Source organism: Aedes aegypti, chromosome 1, assembly GCF_002204515.2.
Source record: "Aedes aegypti strain LVP_AGWG chromosome 1, AaegL5.0 Primary Assembly, whole genome shotgun sequence".
In the NCBI taxonomy this organism is placed as follows: Eukaryota; Metazoa; Arthropoda; class Insecta; order Diptera; family Culicidae; genus Aedes; species Aedes aegypti.
In genome coordinates, this window is record NC_035107.1 from 3,041,379 (window position 1) to 3,058,616 (window position 17,238).

Genomic DNA, 17,238 nt, shown 5'->3' on the forward strand with positions numbered 1-17,238 from the left:
TGACGAAAAAAGCGGAGAAAGAATCATCTAGATCTGTTCTCCCGTTCGTAAGCCATTTCGTGACATACAAACATAACTCCATTTTTATTTATATAGATGTAACTAGAGCTTGTACGGATAGCTAGTGAAATAAGTTTCGATAAAGTGCAGAAAATAAGCAATTTCATTTCGATTTGAATGAAATATTTACAAAATTTTTGAATATACTAGATAAACAGATGTGTCCGGAATTTGAATCAGTTCTAAAATACTGTCCGGAATTTGAAGCAAGAGTCACCATGGAAATTTTAATATTTTAGTGACTTTAAATATTGTAAGTGTTTGTTCATAATAGCAAATAATAATCTAAAAACGTTGTGAAAACGCAGTATAGCTTGAGTATGTATGAATTTGCCTAAAATATTATAGTTTGGAAAAACACTCCTTTTGAGGTGTCCGTATTTCGAAGCAAAACGGTATACGTAATACAAGAGTTTGATGTTCGCTAGCGGAATTCCGCATCTCAATGTTAGCCCTTTATCTACTCAAAAATTTTGCGTTATGTCATAGGGTGATGTGCTAGTATCCATCGTATTAAGCATTGATCAGTGAGAGCTGAAATTTTCCCAGTATTGCAGTGAATGATGCTGATACAAACCGATGCCAAACAATTCTTTCTCAAAACGGCTTAAGCATTGTACAATAACATTTTGATAAATCTTGATCTGTTTTTGGAAATAATGCAAAGAAAATGCATCTTATCGTATTCTCAATCCGTCGTATCGTTTTCAACTCCGTCGCAATCAGTTTCCAGATTCGTCCCACAACTTACGGCTCACTGTGATGTATTGAGTGGTTAAAACACAATATATCAACGCTATAATAGAATGTTTTACTAGAATATATAGATCTACGGGCATCTCCCTCCATTCCTTCGGCATGATGGAATATACTAATTTCCTTTAAAATTCATTGTTCGTCATCAAAATTTAGCCCAAATATATGAACACAATACCTTTTGACCGTACAATTATGGCATTTGCTCACAGTACAGCGAAAACAACACAATCAAAGGAACCGTATTTTTACGTCGAGCGTCGCGCACACATTGATGCGCACAAGCTTTTTTTTCTCAGTACGACGGATTGAACTTTGTTTACATTCTCAATTATACGCGGCGGTTGAGGAAATTTCGTAAAGTTTGGTGATTAATTGAAGTTTTACGGCGTATGATTGGAATGAAATCCTTCAGTGAAGAAGGTTTTCCATAGTGAAAATAAATGCCCGGCGAAGTAAGTCACCCACGGGGGCGGGAAGAAACTTGTGTTCGAAAGTGGTGTGACTGATGTCAATCGCTAAGCATTTCTCTCAAATCGTGTTCGTCCATGCGATTTCGGTGAAAAAGTGAAAAGTGGATAATTGAACTGAAGTTATTTATCGAAATACAGTAGTTTCATTGCATTTTTTGGTGTACAGGTGGACGAATCATAAAAGCTTTCACAAAATTACATTCGGAACATTTGGAATACCCGCCGAAGTGGAACATTTTAAGTTTGATACGACGAATATTAGCTCTTACGACGAAGTAGAACGCAACCCTAACCATCTAATTTGATGACTGGTTACGATATTGATCATTTATTAAAACGGTTGTCAATCTGAATTTTGGTGGTTAAAAATAACCGTCGTAAAAAAACGATCGTAAAAAGAAATAGGAGTGTAATTTTAACTGTCATACACCTAATCTGGCCAGGGGGGGGGGCCTTATTTGGGACTCCCATAATGTTATTGGCCAGTTTAGGAATTAAAGCCATAACAAAACGGCTTGATTCATATTACGGACACTTAAGACCTCATCAAGAAGCATATATAATAAAATATTATTTATGATTCCTTAGCTTTACAAAGCTTTGAAACACTTAGCTTTTGAATGGCGTGTAGAGGTTTCGATTCTTCAACTTGAATAATCTATATAAATAAACATGGATTGCTGTTTGTATGTCTCGAGTTAGCTTAATAACGTTTCAAAATATTGTTTCATTTGGTTAATCCGATCAAATGTAGCACATATGCTCACCCGGTTCGTCCCTCAACCTTAAAATGTATAATTTGAATATGTTAGCTGATAATTCCTTCAACCACACGCTAGACTAGTCTAATTGTCCTTCTAACTAACTATTGTCACGTCTTCGCTGCCACATTATCCACCTTGTAACACCTTGTTACAGCTTGACCCAAGAATCGGACAACGCTTATTGTCTTCTAGGTAGGCTATTCTCCCATCTCGTCACCCGCTTCCCTCTCTGAGTTTACTCCTCTTCCTCATCCAACGGTTGCTCCCGCGGTCCATACGTTGGGCAGCACAAACCTTCCGCTCCGTCCGGTCGTATGCAGAACAACGATATTTCGATGTCTGTCGGCTCGTGCGGCACGATTCCGTGCACGTCCCGTAGCTCGGCCGTCGGGAACCACGCCGGTTCCGAATCCTCAATCACGTTGATGCCACATAACCTGAAAAAAAAATCGAAGGATTAGGTGGGGAAGCTTGTGCTACAAGCGCTGACGATGCTTACCGACAAATCGCCACTCCGGGAATCCAAATGATCGATACACCAACCAACAGTATGGCCACCACGATACACCAGTGTGGCCACTCCAGTTTGTCGGTGTTGCCAGTGAGGGCGTTCCATCCGGGGTAGCTGCTGCCCTCGGACGCCAGCTCGATGAAGGACGCTACCAAAATGGTCATCATGGCGATCGGCGAGATGTACTTCCAGCAGAGCATCCAGTACAGGTTCGGGCGGGATCCCGTCATCAGCTCGATGTCGTCGGCGAACCTGGAATAGTTCAGATTTTAGGTTTTCGAAATGTTAAGTTGTTCGACGGCAAACCTCTTGATTCCATAGATGTAGCTGACGCCAATGCACTCGAAGAAGGCGATGATCAGCAGTGTGTAGTTTCCTGCGAAGCTGTCCATCAGCTGGAAGATGTAGCTGCCTGCGCCGTTTGCGAAGCACATGGACAGAACGCTGCACGATAGGCAGAGAGCCTGAAGGAAAGATCAAGAACGATCGATAAGGTTCAACTAAGTGTAGATGATTCCTAGTGACTCACCCCAGTGATAACCTCTTTCGGAAGGTTGGGAAACAGCTTCATGTCTACCAGCGATGTGGTGACGCCTTCCAGTGTACCAAACTGCGAGTCGATTCCCAGCGTGAACAGCATCATGAAGAACAGTACCGCCCAGAACTGTGCCGCCGGAAACTGGTTGATCGCTTCCGTGAAGATTATGAATGCCAGTCCCGTACCGGATGCACTCTGCAAAAGCATGTTGATCAGTTAGAACTCTTTGAATCACTTCAAATGGGTAACTAGGACTACGTAGATACATGCAATGAATAACTACAGCGAATGTACAGCAATAATACAGATTACAGATATTCAGCTAGCCATGATGTAGGGCATGAGTAACTCCGACGGGTAACACATACACATATCCACAAGTAACATTGAACAACAACAACGGGGCTACAATTTGGGTAGACGGTTTGTGTTTACGTTTTCGAGCTCCTTCTGCAAATCGCAAACCGGCAGATCCGTCGTTTTGTTCGCGGCTATCAGCGCATCGCGTTCGCTCACGCACGAATCGAATATCGAAGTAGCCTGAAAGAAAGAGAACGGTTACTTGGATTGATCGCAGCAGCCTCTGGGTTTTGGACTAACCTTGAAACCGATCACGGAGAATACGACGACTCCTGCGAACATCGAAGTGCTGCAATTGGTGAAGGACACCACCAGCGCATCCCGGTAGCAGTTGTTGTTTGCAGGATTGTACGAGCTGAACGCGATCAGTCCGCCGAATGCTAGACCTAGGGAAAAGAAGATCTGTGTGCCGGCCTCAAGCCACACCACCGGTTCCAAGATCGACTCCCAGCGAGGCGTGAACAGGTGCATGACGCCATCCGCAGCTCCTGTGGAAGAAATTCTAGGTCAACGTGCGTTACAAGACTACGTTTCAAATCTTACCCTTCAAAGTGATCCCGCGGAAGAAGAAAATGATCAGCACAACGTACGGGAAGATGGCCGTCACGTAAACGATCTTGCTCGACTCGGTGATCCCTTGGACCATACACATGTACACCAAGAACCATGCGGTGATCAACGCTATCGCGACATTGTAGTTGATCGCTTCCGGTTCGTCGACGCTAGGCGAAGCCCTCAACGTCTCCCGGTACCAGTAGTACTTAGTCGGCGACGATACGACACACTCCGGTTCAATGTCGTAGGTGAAGTTTTTGTACAGTCTCTTGGGACATTCTGCCCACGGCAGCGGAGACTCGAAGCTATGCAGTAGGTAGATCAAGCACCACGCTATAATTGTATTGTAGTATAACGCCACTATGTAGCTGACGAAGGCGGACGATATCCCGATCCCTCCCAAGTACGCTGACACCTCGTGCCAAACGCCGATCGCACCCTTCCGCAACCGTTGACCGATCGCCAACTCAAGATAGAATATCGGAATTCCCTGAAGCAATAACATCACAAAGTACGGAACCAGGAAGGCTCCTCCCCCATTCTTCTGCGCTAGGTAGGGAAATCGCCAAACATTACCCAATCCGACGGCATACCTGGAATACGATCACTCGATCAATTCCCATTGAAACGTCTCTCGAACATACACTTACCCGATCGTGGCCAACAAGAAGGTCCACTTGCTATCCCAGCTTTCGCGTTCGTCCTCCGGCCGTTCCGGCACAACTGCTTCCTCCACAACGGTATCGATAACGGAAGTCTGCGACGGAAGCTTCCCTGGTGGCACTCGAGTAGTAGGCGGTGCCGAACTAGGACCCAAATCCAGGATCCTCCCCATCGGCGGATCATCGTCAGAGATGAACGCCTGATTGGTTGCTCCGTACACGACATTGCGATTGCCATTCTCAGCTCGAACCAGACGACTTCGGAGTTCCTGCGATTTCCGTCGAAAAAGCATAAATGAAACAACAAGCAATTTTGTTCAGTGCCAAATCAAACAATCGTTTATTTCGTATGTGTCACAGGGAAAGTACTGAAAACACCAGGTCTGGGATGAACCACTTCCGCTTTCTCTAGAGGGCGCATGGCAAACCGGCCGACAACTCGATTCGACGTCCCCGGAAAAGACGGCCAAGACGTATCCAGGTTCAGCTCCGCAAGCTTCGTCAAATTATCCGATGGTCGCCTTGCATAACCAGTCATTTGATACATTTCCGAAATTTTCTTCTGTGTAGCTGCCTTAATCGCAACCACTTCACCCCAATTCCCGCCGTAGTTGGTTCGAGCCTTCCGGGCCGCTTCTACCAGTGCCCGGTGCCATTGGTCCTCTAGAACGCGCGTCCGTTGTGACATCCCTTCTTCAACATAAGCTTCAAAATAACAAAAAAATCAACGCCTTCTCTGACTCACCCTCAACTCGAGCTCATCCAAGCTGCGAACCGTGGCCTGCTGAATCAAATCCCGCGAGCTCTGTCTGCGAAAAAGATGCGCCGTATTGGCCATGTTATTCGATTGAGCAACTCCTCGAAGTCTGTCTGTTTGTCTGTGGGTGTTTGTCGCTGTTTCACACTTCTACCTCTTTCAATCTACGGGTTGCACGCGTGCACCAAAATCTTGCAGGGAAACACAAGACAGAACGAAGAAATCGAACGTGCAGCTGTACTCTAATCGACACACGGCTGGTAAGGACGGTCTCCTTCGTGGGGAGGATGGTGCTAACGGTGCTGGTGCGCTAGTGATGGTGCTTATTGTCCGCAATCACAGTCATTGATATCGCATGGCATTTGGGTGAGAATTCTTGTGCGAAAGTGCAAACAATAGTGTATTGTGCGGTCAACAGTGTGCAAAGGCGTGCTCAAAGGCTGCTGTAAGGTGCTTGTGAAAGACGGTGCTTACGATCAGTGCTTGACCAAAATGTTTGCGTAGAAGAGAAACAGTTAATTTATCGGTATGTTGTGATGCGCTCACAGGAAGTGGAGGAATGTGTAAATGGTCAAACAAAGATAAGGTAATCTGATGAAAAAATATCATGAGAAATATACGTTTCCGACGAGTTATTCCCATTTTGATTTGGCATACCCACAGTTTTGTAATAGTCAATACGACCGAAAAATTACAATCTCTGAACTCTACTTAATTTACGGATTTCCAAACTTTAGGTTTCAAATTGTCCAAGTACCGTAAACGGAGTGTTTGATCTCTTGAACGCTCTCTCGCCACGTACCAAACGAGAGAGTAAATATAAACATTCATAGGGCTCCTCGATTGCAATGTGCCACGAACTGTTATGGTTCGTAAACTGTAACACTCTCTGAATATGGTTCGATCAGCTTATTCGGATCGAAATCCAAACATTGTCCACTAGAGTGTGTATCCTTTGACAGATACGCGTATTTCGAGCTCAACTGTCTGTAAGGCCGTCTTCAGAGTCGTGTACTAGACTCGACTTATGCAAGTTCCTAATTTAAAGTGTGTTAAAGTGAACTCGCCAGAAGTTTTAAGCCGTTACATAAATAGAAAATTAAAAATGTTAAATTTATGAGCATTTTGTGGAACGTCAAATTTGTCTTAAACTTTAGCTAATATCAGTTCAGTATCAGTAGACTTCTACATTTTCGATCATTTTCCTAATAATGATCCTTGTTTGGTAATAACATCGTCAATACTATAACCTACTAATAACCGATTCCAAATCTTTCTACATTATTTTGAAGATAATTTGGTGCTTAAATAGTTGAAAAATTGTTTTAATTTGTTGTCTAACAAAAATACCTAAACACATAAAATTGAAAAGCCATATTTTACAAACTTTTGCCAGTTAAACGTTAATCTATCTATCTATATAGACATCAACTTCATGTATCTTATCCTAGATTGGTCAATCAGAAGAAGGCGAAGAATACGAAAGGGAGAAGCATCGTCTGCAATTCAAATTATGTAAAACATACTATCTTCGACAGATTCGGTTCATTTAAGGGACGAATGACCTTCTGATTAAAATCCCTCTGTAACAACAACAGGATTCGGTTCATTTCATTTACACTTTCGAGCTAGTAAGAACTTCTCGTGATAAACACAGTATAGCTAGTAATATTTTTTAATGTGCTTACCACATGCTTGCTATAATCTCTTAATTCATCTCGTAGCATCATACAATATCTGATTTATCACGAATAATCGACAATACGACAATTTGAGGATGGTCCGAGAACGCTGCTGCAGTGCCGTCGGGATGCAATAACAGCATAATGCTCATCTTGTACATTCCTTGCCAAGACATCAATTTCATATAGCCTTTTTCTCAGATTAACGCAATAGACAACATGTAGAAAAATCAATTCAGATCAATAGTTGCTCATTACAATTGGTCAAGAAACAGTTTATTGAACAGTATTTAAAATCTGTCGCAATTTTAATACATTTTCCAATTTCCGTACTCGAGAATTTTGGAAGCGGGGGCCATGACTGGTCCTGGCAGGAATTTCATTAACAACTCTTTGGTAAAGCATAAATTTTCCGAGGAAAATTCTGCTAAAAGTGAACTTTTTCAAAACAACTCTTTTTGATTGGAATATTTATCAACAACTCTTTGTCAAGTAAAATCATCCTAAATAACTCTTTGCTCCATCGCCAAACCAAACCATTTCATTGAATTCATCAAGTACAAGCAGGGTTGCGATGGATCTTCTTCGTGAACAATGATCGACGCATCTTCGCGATCCAACATAGAGGTCCCCAAGCAAACTGCCACGAACACCAACGCACAATCAATCTTACACAAGTCGATTTCCTCAGAATTAAAACGTATCGATGTTTGTTTGACGTCATTGAGCTTTCGGTCAACGGCAGGCCAACAGAGAAGTGGTTGTTTTGCAGTAATTCTGTTTATATTTGGATTCTCACAGCAAACAAAAGCAATGTTGTGACAGTTCTCACAGCAAACAAAGAAAATTTTGTCAACATTGCACTACTACGCAGGCAACTGGATTGGTCTATTCGCCAAAATTCATTTTTCATATTTGCGTCACGAAGAACATCGCAAAAAGCGAACGGATGCAACGCCGAAGAAGCAAAATGAACACACCGATAAGTGGTTCGCGAAGCCTTTCCACTCGTAGCTTTCATTTATCCACGCGCTGTTCATTCTCGTGATTCATTGCAAGGTTGCTTCTTCTCGTAAAGTCAAGCAAACACTCCACGCTAAGCCAGCTCCACGCAGCGCATGTGTCAAAACTACACAGAATGAGGCAACCAATGCAGAACTGGCTGACTGAGTGAAAATTCTGAATAGGTCGCACTCATTCTGTGAGTTGTCGACGTTTTGGCCTTCGGCTGTCCGGGATCGATGGAAACAGAACTGTCAATGATATCCCGCGTGGCAGCAAACAGTTGGCCGTTGGTAAGATGGGGAGTTTTCTGAGTTGTTTTCTAGCGAAAAGCCGGAAGATGGTCGCAAATGCGAAAGTTTTTTCCCCATTTGCTTCCGCTTCGGCTATTCAAATGAAAAAATCTCTGAAAATCTTTAAAATTGGAATGTTTTTATTATGTTTTCAGAAGCAAAACAAAAATGGAAACGAATTCCACATTCCAAGCGTTCCTCCTCTGTACGCAATTCACTCATTCAATTCTGTTTACCACCGTTTGCACAAAACTGTGTACAGCCCCTTTGCACAGAATCTGTGCTGCACGAGAAGAGGCCAATTTTGTGCGCTCGGCACTCATTTTTGAGTGGAGCAAGTTTTGCGTGATTGTTGCAAGCCCGCATGGAGATGATCGAAATGAATATTTTCCTGTTCTTCGCGAAGAGCAGGCAGCGTGGATCGTACCGTTCACATTATCGAGCGATGGAAAATCACCCGATAGCGTCGGGAGAAACAGCGATCCGAAAATGAAACACGAACGAATGAAGCGCCCGAACAGTTGTTTGTGTTTATTCGCAGATTCTGTTTTGATGCCTACGAAAATTCATCGTGCCTCGCATTGCCGATCGTTGTTCAGCAACATAGGCCAGGAGAAGTGGATGAACTTGTCATTCATTTTTCTGTCAAATCTCATACAAAATCTACTTTTTCTTTGACAGAAATTCACTCTAGGTGAACCACTTCCCCTGGCCTATGGACTGATGCACGAGTTCACTAATTTGACGTTTGAGCGGTGCCGAATTCACTCGTTGCCATGGTCACGTAAATAACACGGCACCGCTCAAACGTCAAATAGTGAACTCGTGCATCGGTCCATTGAGTACAAGAATATGAATGGTAAGGAGAGGCAGATGGTGTATATTTCGCTGGCATTAGTTTCCAACAGGTCGCCGGTTGGCGCTGACTACTAATCCGTCCACTGAATGATTTTCAGTTGTTGCTCTCTGGTTCCGTTCGCTACTCGCACACTGCTGTGGCTTTCACGCGCTCTTCTTTGCTGCTCCGCTGCTTGATCCGTTCGTTATGCCGTTCGATTTGTGAATGAGCTGGGAGCAGAACAACCAGTGGTTTTATTTGCTCGAGCTCCGTTCACCGATGGCGAGTGGTGGGGTTCTCGCTTGGTTGTTTCGTCACTCTGTTCGCTACTCGCACGCGATTGGTTATTGCTTTCGCGCTATTTTCGTTGATGGTGTGATTCTTCGCTGAGAAAAAAAAACTGAAACTCTTTTGATTTTTCATGCAAAATGACCAACTTTGATAAACTATATATCAGTTATTTATGGACCGATTTGAATGAAATTTTCACAGAATATCAGACATAACTTAAATTTTAACATATGTTTTTGAGTGATTTTTCCAATCACACGTTGAAAAGCAGTAACGGTTTGACTAAAGTGAATTTTTTGACGATTTTTTATAATTAACATAACTAAACATATTGAAGGAATAGCTTCATGGTATCTTCAGCAAAGTTGTAGATTTTGACGAGATGAATAAGTTTGCTGAAGACAGTTTTTGTGTAAGGCTATCAGATTTTAAGATAAAAAGTTTTGAATTTTTCGTCGAAAATTACAGTTTAGTCAAACCGTTATTACTTATAAACTTGTGATTAGAAATATTATTCAAAAGCATATGTTAAAACTCAAGTTACATCTGATGTTCTGTGAAAGTTTCATTCGAAAATATTTCCATAAATAACTGAGATCTAACTTACCAAAGTTGGTCATTTTGTATGGAAAAGAATAGGTTGGGGCCTTCCTTAGCCGAGTGGTTAGAGTCCGCGGCTATAAAGCAAAGCCATGCTGAAGGTGTCTGGGTTCGATTCCCGGTCGGTTCAGGATCTTTTCGTAATGGAAATTTTCTTGACTTCCCTGGGCATAGAGTATAATCGTACCTGCCACATGATATACAAATGCAAAAATGGAAACTTTGGCAAAGAAAGCTCTCAGTTAATAACTGTGGAAGTGTCATAAGAACACTAAGCTGAGAAGCAGGCTCTGTCCCAGTGAGGACGTTAATGCCAAGAAGAAGAAGAAGAAGAAGAAGATGTGAATAAGTTCTCAGTTTATTCCACAAACCAGCTAAATATTTCATGGGTGCACAACAGCAACAGGGTAGCGGATCACAGGGATTTAGATGAAATCTGGAAACGTAGCTCAATTTTGAAATCTTGAGCGATTTCACAAACCAGATTCTGGATTAACAGCTCAGCAGGCTTCTAGCAGCGAGGTACTTCTCGCTAAGCAAGAGCTCTTACCAGCTCGAAAGCGGAAATGGAATGAAACTGAATCCAACGAAGGCAGCATGTTTTATAACCTTGGAATAGCAGATGATGCTCCCCCCTTTTGTGCACTTCGCTTTCTGATCGACCAATCTGGGAAATGGGTATGTGCTAATAATGTGTTGGGCTTGAAATTACTTGAAAATTGTGGAGAATACTAATACGTGAGAAATTGGTTGAACATGAATTGTTGAAATGATTAGCATTCCCTAAATATTCAATACAAGCTAATGATAATCAATAGTTTTCTTTATTATGATGGTAAATTTCGGATCCATGGGTGCCAAAATTATTACAATTGTTCAATGAGAATGTCTTATCAAAAGCATTCTAAATATGTCGCAATTTTGTTACATGGGATAATTTTCCTAATCAAAGTGTTCCCATAAAATATGGAACATAAAAGGCGCTGTTTGAAAAGCCACTCTATTTTACAATCGTTGTGAAATGTTGAGCACTCACCCCGACGGCACTGCAGCAGCGTCCGCGAGTACAACCTAAAATGGTTGAGTCATAAATTATTCATGACAAATGAAATTTTGTATGAAGTCGTGAAATTGATTAAGGAATATTAGAAGTTATAAATAAAGTCGGAAATATTTCTCTTTTAACTCTTTTCCACAAATTTGATGGCTCTGAAAAGAACCGATGGCTTTGTTAGCTTCGATGTTGTTACGGATAAATAACACTGCTCGGACCAGCAAAACTCAGGGGGCTTCTGGTATTTGCTCCTAACGGGATTGCTTCTTGACCACCAATGATGATTTCATCACGAGTCGAAATTTTGAAGCGCGGGTCAACAGCTCCTCGGCCGATGAAATTTGCGGCGGCGATGACGATGGCTGGGTGAACGCAAACAAGCGGTGAACCACAAAGCGAGAATGACTCGCCCGACCGTGTTCACACGCACACAACGCAAATTCACCTGTGGTCTGCTTCCTCTTCTTCTTCTAGGCGGCGGCAGCGGTGATGGCTTTAGCTTCGGACGGCATCTTCTCTCGCTCGCTCGACAGTTTGATTTGAGCGAAGCAAGACAAACGGGGGCGTCCTTCGCTATCGATGTCTGTGCCTGAGAAGCACGCCCGGTCAGAGCAAGCCGATCTGTCGCCTGCTGTGATGCGAGCCAATCGGAGAGTGAAAAGCAAATGACGTCAAATTTTCTCTAGCCACCCCTATTTATAGATTTGCTTGAAATCAACGTTCTATTTTAAAACAGTTATTAAACTATTTGGACAGGTATGTGGGATTCAGTAAGTAAACGGCATGAAGCTTTGATGTCTTATCTTTCGATTGAGGTGCTAATCAAGAAATTTCGATAAGCCAGCGAGAAGTTATAAACGTTTAAAATATTTCATACCAGCGTAACGCTCTTGGTTTTGAAATTCCAATTTCACTCCTGTATAGAGAAGAAAGACGTACTTCTACGTCAAAAAAATCGTAGGGATTGTTTTGAAGTTACGCCTTTTTGATTGTATAAGTCCATAAATTCAAAGGAAATCTGAGATATTTGAACGGATTTTAATTGGAAGTGATTATCAGAAATATATCATCAAAATTAGGTTCAAAGTAGGTGTTTGTTTTGTAACCTGCGGGCGGAGTTTCGTATAAGATGGTGTTATAAATTTTGAGTTACGCCCTTTTTGAAGTGTAACTGCAACGTAAGCTAATTTTAAATAGATTATTTGGGCCCATTCACAAATTTCATAACGCTTTAGGGGGTGGGTGGGTGTCCTAATTTTGTTACGGCTCGTACAAAAATTGTAGAGAATCAATACAAAAAGCGTCACGAGGGGGTGGGTGGGTGTCCAAAATGACCAATTTCAGCGTTATGAAATATATGAACAAGCCCATTTAAGCATTCTAATACCGATAAGCATGTTCAATGAGACATTGCACTGGCCACAAAGTATTTCACAATTGACTGATTTTTCATAGGCTTTTGTATTATTAGTCATAAAATATTGTTATAACTCAACTAGCTGCGCCTCGGCTGTTCTGGCTAACTTTTACTGCCCCAGAGCCTAAACCTCAATTGCTAAGTACGGTGGGATTCCGTTTTTGGTAACAAAGTCGAAATTTTCAGTTGCCAAAAACGGAACCCGTTTTTATAATTTCAAGAATATCATTTGAACGTTGTAACATCACTATTATGGAACCAAATGATGACCAGACCTTCCAACGGTTCACTTTAAAGCAGATTTCATTGGGATATGGCTATACTATAAACTTAAAGACCCGTCATATTAATTGTAATAGACGTTCCACACACTTTTCATTACTGAAGTATCTTCAGTTAGTTTCATAAGCTTTATGTATACTATTTGTACACATATGCCACATAAAATCAATAATTGCATAAGTGTCCTTTATTCATTTATTTATATTTCCTTAAAATAGAGAAATATTGCCACGAATTCTGAGGATATCGCTTTGAATTTTAGGATTTCGCTGAAATACTTATTGCTGAAAATGCTAAAGTCTACGATAGAAAATTTCAAAAGTTCATGAGGATAACCCCTAGCAATCTCCAAATTCCGAAACCTATTCAGAATCCACAATATTTTGCCAAAATGTTTAAAATACAACTAAATATTTACATTATTTCATTAGAAGTTCACCGCTTGCCTCAGAAATCCTAGGAGTTTACAAGGAATCGCCAGATTTCGAACAGCATCCCCTAATAGCTAATTATACATTCTCAGAAGCAATGCACGATAGGATTAGTCAGAATCCGCTAACAAATTTCAGAAGCTACATACCATAGGATTTTGTAAGGAATCTCCAGATCCCAGTTATCAAATTCCTAGACCCAGCTAGGGATTACCACGATATCATAAGGAACACTTTGATCATTTCATGCGAACGGCATCCTTGATACAAATCTCGATATGACAAACAGTCTGAGCACCTTAAAATCTGAAGGTTTAAAATGTTGGATCGTTTCTTTAAAAATCGAACACCATACAGAGTCTCTATCGTAACCATCACGCGCTCTTATGACTTTATTGAGAATGAAGTGTAGTTTAGACTGTGTTTGCGCATGTCAAGGTGGCGCTATAAATGGCGTATAGAAGAAGTCGGTGGAACATTTGTTTCTTTAGGTTTTGTCGAAGTTGTGGATTACACTTTTGAAATTTACTTAAATATCAGTTTAATTAAAATACGTATTTTATTTTATGAAATTTCATTAAAATTGAAAAGACACGATGTTTTTTTCTTGGTTTGCTTTTATTGTTGTGGTATGCTTTTACATTCGCAATGCTAGTAATTCCATATTTAAAAGAACAGTGAGTTGAAAAGGCGAAATGAAATTTATGATAGAAACGCTGTGTGAATAATAGACTTTTTATTGCTTTTGTGTAAGCATTGTACTTTGTCCAAACGAGCTGTTTCAAATCTATAAAAAAAATAAGTTTTTTATCACCTATCGGCAAATCCAAGTGGGCTGGTCATATAACGTGAATGCCTGCGAGGTTGAATTTCTAGTTAAGATACTCATAGATAATGATGACTTTAAGAAACTTTGCGAACTCATGACCATCTCGAATTGAATAGGCGCGTACGGGACCTCTATCAGTTGGTGCGACTTGGGAATATCGATAAAAAAATGAGTTCTGAAATGCAGTAGGCGTGAAGCTGGCTTGTTTTTCAAATGACTAAACCTAAAGACACAATAATATTTACAAACATTTACAAATTTTAATACTATTCAAAAATGTTGCCAAAAACGGATCCATTTTGTTGCCAAAATCGGGGGGTGCCAAAAATGGAGCATGCTAAAAACAGAGAGTGCCAAAAACGAAATCCCACTGTAATGCACTATCAGCGGTTTTCATATCGTGCTCCACGGAGCACTTGGTGCTCCGCGAAGCTTAGCCGGTGCTCCGCGACAGTTTTGAAATCACGCTGACAACTTGTTCGCAAGAAAAACTGTACTCTAAACAGTTTTAGATTGTTTTAAATAATTGATCTTCACCATAGGGATGGTACACAAATTATGTCACGCTAAATTTCGACTTTTTCGACCCCCTCCCCCCCCCCCTTTGTCAGGTTTTTTGTATGGATCCTCCCCCCCCCCCCCTTGGAGCGTGACGTAATTTGTGCATGACCCCATATGATGTTTTCGATGTTAAGGTAGATTAATATTGAAACTTTCAACGCATATCCACATCGACAATCTAAGGTACATGCGACTACGATAACCATCGAAATTTTGAAATCTCCATACAAAATTAGAAATATTTCACTAGTTTAATCAATATTAAACATATTTTCGATAGTGTTGAACGTAACCACCCATTCAGACACATTATAAAAGGCCTAAAGAAGAAATGAATCGCTACATAAACTCGCTCAGTTTTTCAGCCTAACAAGACAAGTCGGAAAACATCCCTTTGGAATAGTATTATAATATATAATTCGTAGAAGTTTGGCTTGCTTTCTTTTGGTTCCAATACAATTTGTATCGGTACGTTTCGCTTAAAAGCAGATTTTTGTCACTTGTACCTTTGCTTTTTAGCCCCTCAATTTAAATTTAAAAATAATGTCAAAATAATGCTAGATTGATCTAGGAGTGTGAAAATTACATATTTCAAACGGAGTTATGGTGAAGAACAGGTGCTCCGGGCAACAATTTTATATCAAAAAGTGCTCCGTGAGCCAAAAAGGCTGAAAATCCCTGCACTCTAGACCACTATCAATACGTTTGTGATCATATAGCATACATTACAACATTTAGATTTTTAACAAATCTATAATTTTACCTGTGGCTTTCCCAGTCTTTTCGATCTCACATACACGTAATAGTCCTGGATAAATACAATAATGAAAGAATTGTGTAAATCAATTAACCCATTCTCAAATCACCTCGTGAAAAGTAAGCCTCAATACTTGAAATACGTTTAAGAAAAGTATTCAATATTCAGTATTGTTTGGATTTATTGATTTTGAAACAGAGCTTAATTTTACATGTCTCCCTTAAAAATCAAAACTCAAATCAAACCTCTCTTGAAAAGATCCTACCCCATAACACGGAATTTAATTTCCCCGAGAGTCATCACCCTGAACGCATCATTTATGCTGAATGCTATTGTCCCGAATAAAATAATATAATTACCTTGAATTACATTGCCCCGTGATAATGCAATTCGAATTAATGCCATTCTAGAAAATGAAACACGAGGTTATGGTCTTCAGGTTCATGGTATTTGGGGTAATGGAATTTTCCAATAAACAAAATATGTTCTAAACTTTGCACTTTTTTTTCTTTGATCTTATTCCATACCCTGCTATCCATAATCGAAAACATAAGTCCGAAAGTATTATTTGACGTCAATTTGCGCTTCGATATACAACATGAATTGCATGTTCAACAATCTGGAGTTCATTGCTGTAGGGATTATGAGAAGGGCAAAAGGAAATATAATAGAAAAAGATAGAAACATAGAACAGATTTGAATGAGCGGAAGGCGAAGTAAAGGGCTTTTGAATCGAAGTAGGCTGTTAAGAAAATTTCAAATTTCGAGACTCAGTTTGTTGGTTTGGTTTGAAGGATTAAAACGTGTTTTAGTATAAAAATCCCCTGAGAGGACAGGCAAAAAAAAAACAGAGAGTCCCCTGAGAGGGTAATCTTAAAAAGCCCCTGAGAGGGTAAACAAAAAAAAAAAGTCCCCTGTGAGGGTAAGCAAAAATAAAAAAATCCCCGGAGAGGGCAGGCAAAAAAAAACAGAGAATCCCCTGAGAGGGTAATCTAAAAAAGTCCCCTGAGAGGGTAATCTTAAAAAGTCCCCTGAGAGGGTAAGCAAAAAAGTCCCCTGTGAGGGTAAACAAAAAAAAATAAAAATAAAAAGTCCCCTGAGAGGGTATGCAAAAAAAAACAGAGAGTTCCCTGTGAGTGTAATCTTAAAAGTAGCCTGAGAGGACAAGCAAAAAAAAAAGTCCCCTGAGAGGGTAGCATAAAAAAAGTCCCCTGTGAGGGTAAACAAAAAAATGAAAATAAAAAGTTCCCTGAGAGGGTAGGCAAAAAACAGAGAGTCCCCTGAGAGGGTAATCTTAAAAAGTCCCCTGAGAGGGTAAACAAAAAAAGTCCCCTGTGAGGATAAGCAAAAATAAAAATCCCCTGAGAGGGCAGGCAAAAAAAAAACAGAGAGTCCCCTGAGAGGGTAATCTAAAAAAGTCCTCTGAGAGGGTAATCTTAAAAAGTCCCCTGAGAGGGTAAGCAAAAATAAATAAATAAATAATTACAAAAGTCCCCTGAGAGGGTAAATAAAAAAATATAATACAAAGTTCACTAAGAAAATAAAAAAAAGCAAAAATAAATAAAAAAAAGTCCCCTGAGGGTGTAAGAAACAAAAAAAAATATAATAAAAAGTCCCCTGAGAGGGTAAGCAAACAATAAAAAAAACACCTAGAGGGTAAGTGAGTGAGTGAGTGAGCTGTCTATAAAAGGGTGGTTTATACAAAAATTAATCACTCGAAAAACTAGTGCTTTGAGAGGGTAAGCTAGAGTAAAGAGTGTTTCCC

The 17,238-nt window shown here is 40.5% G+C and overlaps 1 protein-coding gene across 2 annotated transcripts in view; it reads right to left on the bottom strand.

The window, feature by feature from the left end:
- Positions 1-1,944: 1,944 nt before the first annotated feature.
- Positions 1,945-17,238, bottom strand: part of LOC5566218 (sodium-dependent neutral amino acid transporter B(0)AT3) — a 28,134-nt gene continuing 12,840 nt past the window's right edge. Inside the window, exons 2-10 of one of the 2 annotated variants that reach the window (XM_021838781.1) lie at positions 5,425-5,488; positions 4,668-4,948; positions 4,006-4,610; positions 3,703-3,950; positions 3,538-3,642; positions 3,094-3,297; positions 2,871-3,028; positions 2,553-2,816; positions 1,945-2,490 (exon numbers count right to left, since the gene is read on the bottom strand). In XM_021838781.1, coding sequence (XP_021694473.1) covers positions 2,289-2,490; positions 2,553-2,816; positions 2,871-3,028; positions 3,094-3,297; positions 3,538-3,642; positions 3,703-3,950; positions 4,006-4,610; positions 4,668-4,852 — 1,971 coding nt within the window. In that variant the 5' untranslated portion in view covers positions 4,853-4,948; positions 5,425-5,488 and the 3' untranslated portion in view covers positions 1,945-2,288. Of the gene's footprint in view, positions 2,491-2,552; positions 2,817-2,870; positions 3,029-3,093; positions 3,298-3,537; positions 3,643-3,702; positions 3,951-4,005; positions 4,611-4,667; positions 4,949-5,424; positions 5,919-17,238 lie in introns of both variants that reach the window. The other variant, XM_001650571.2, reaches the window with a different exon arrangement.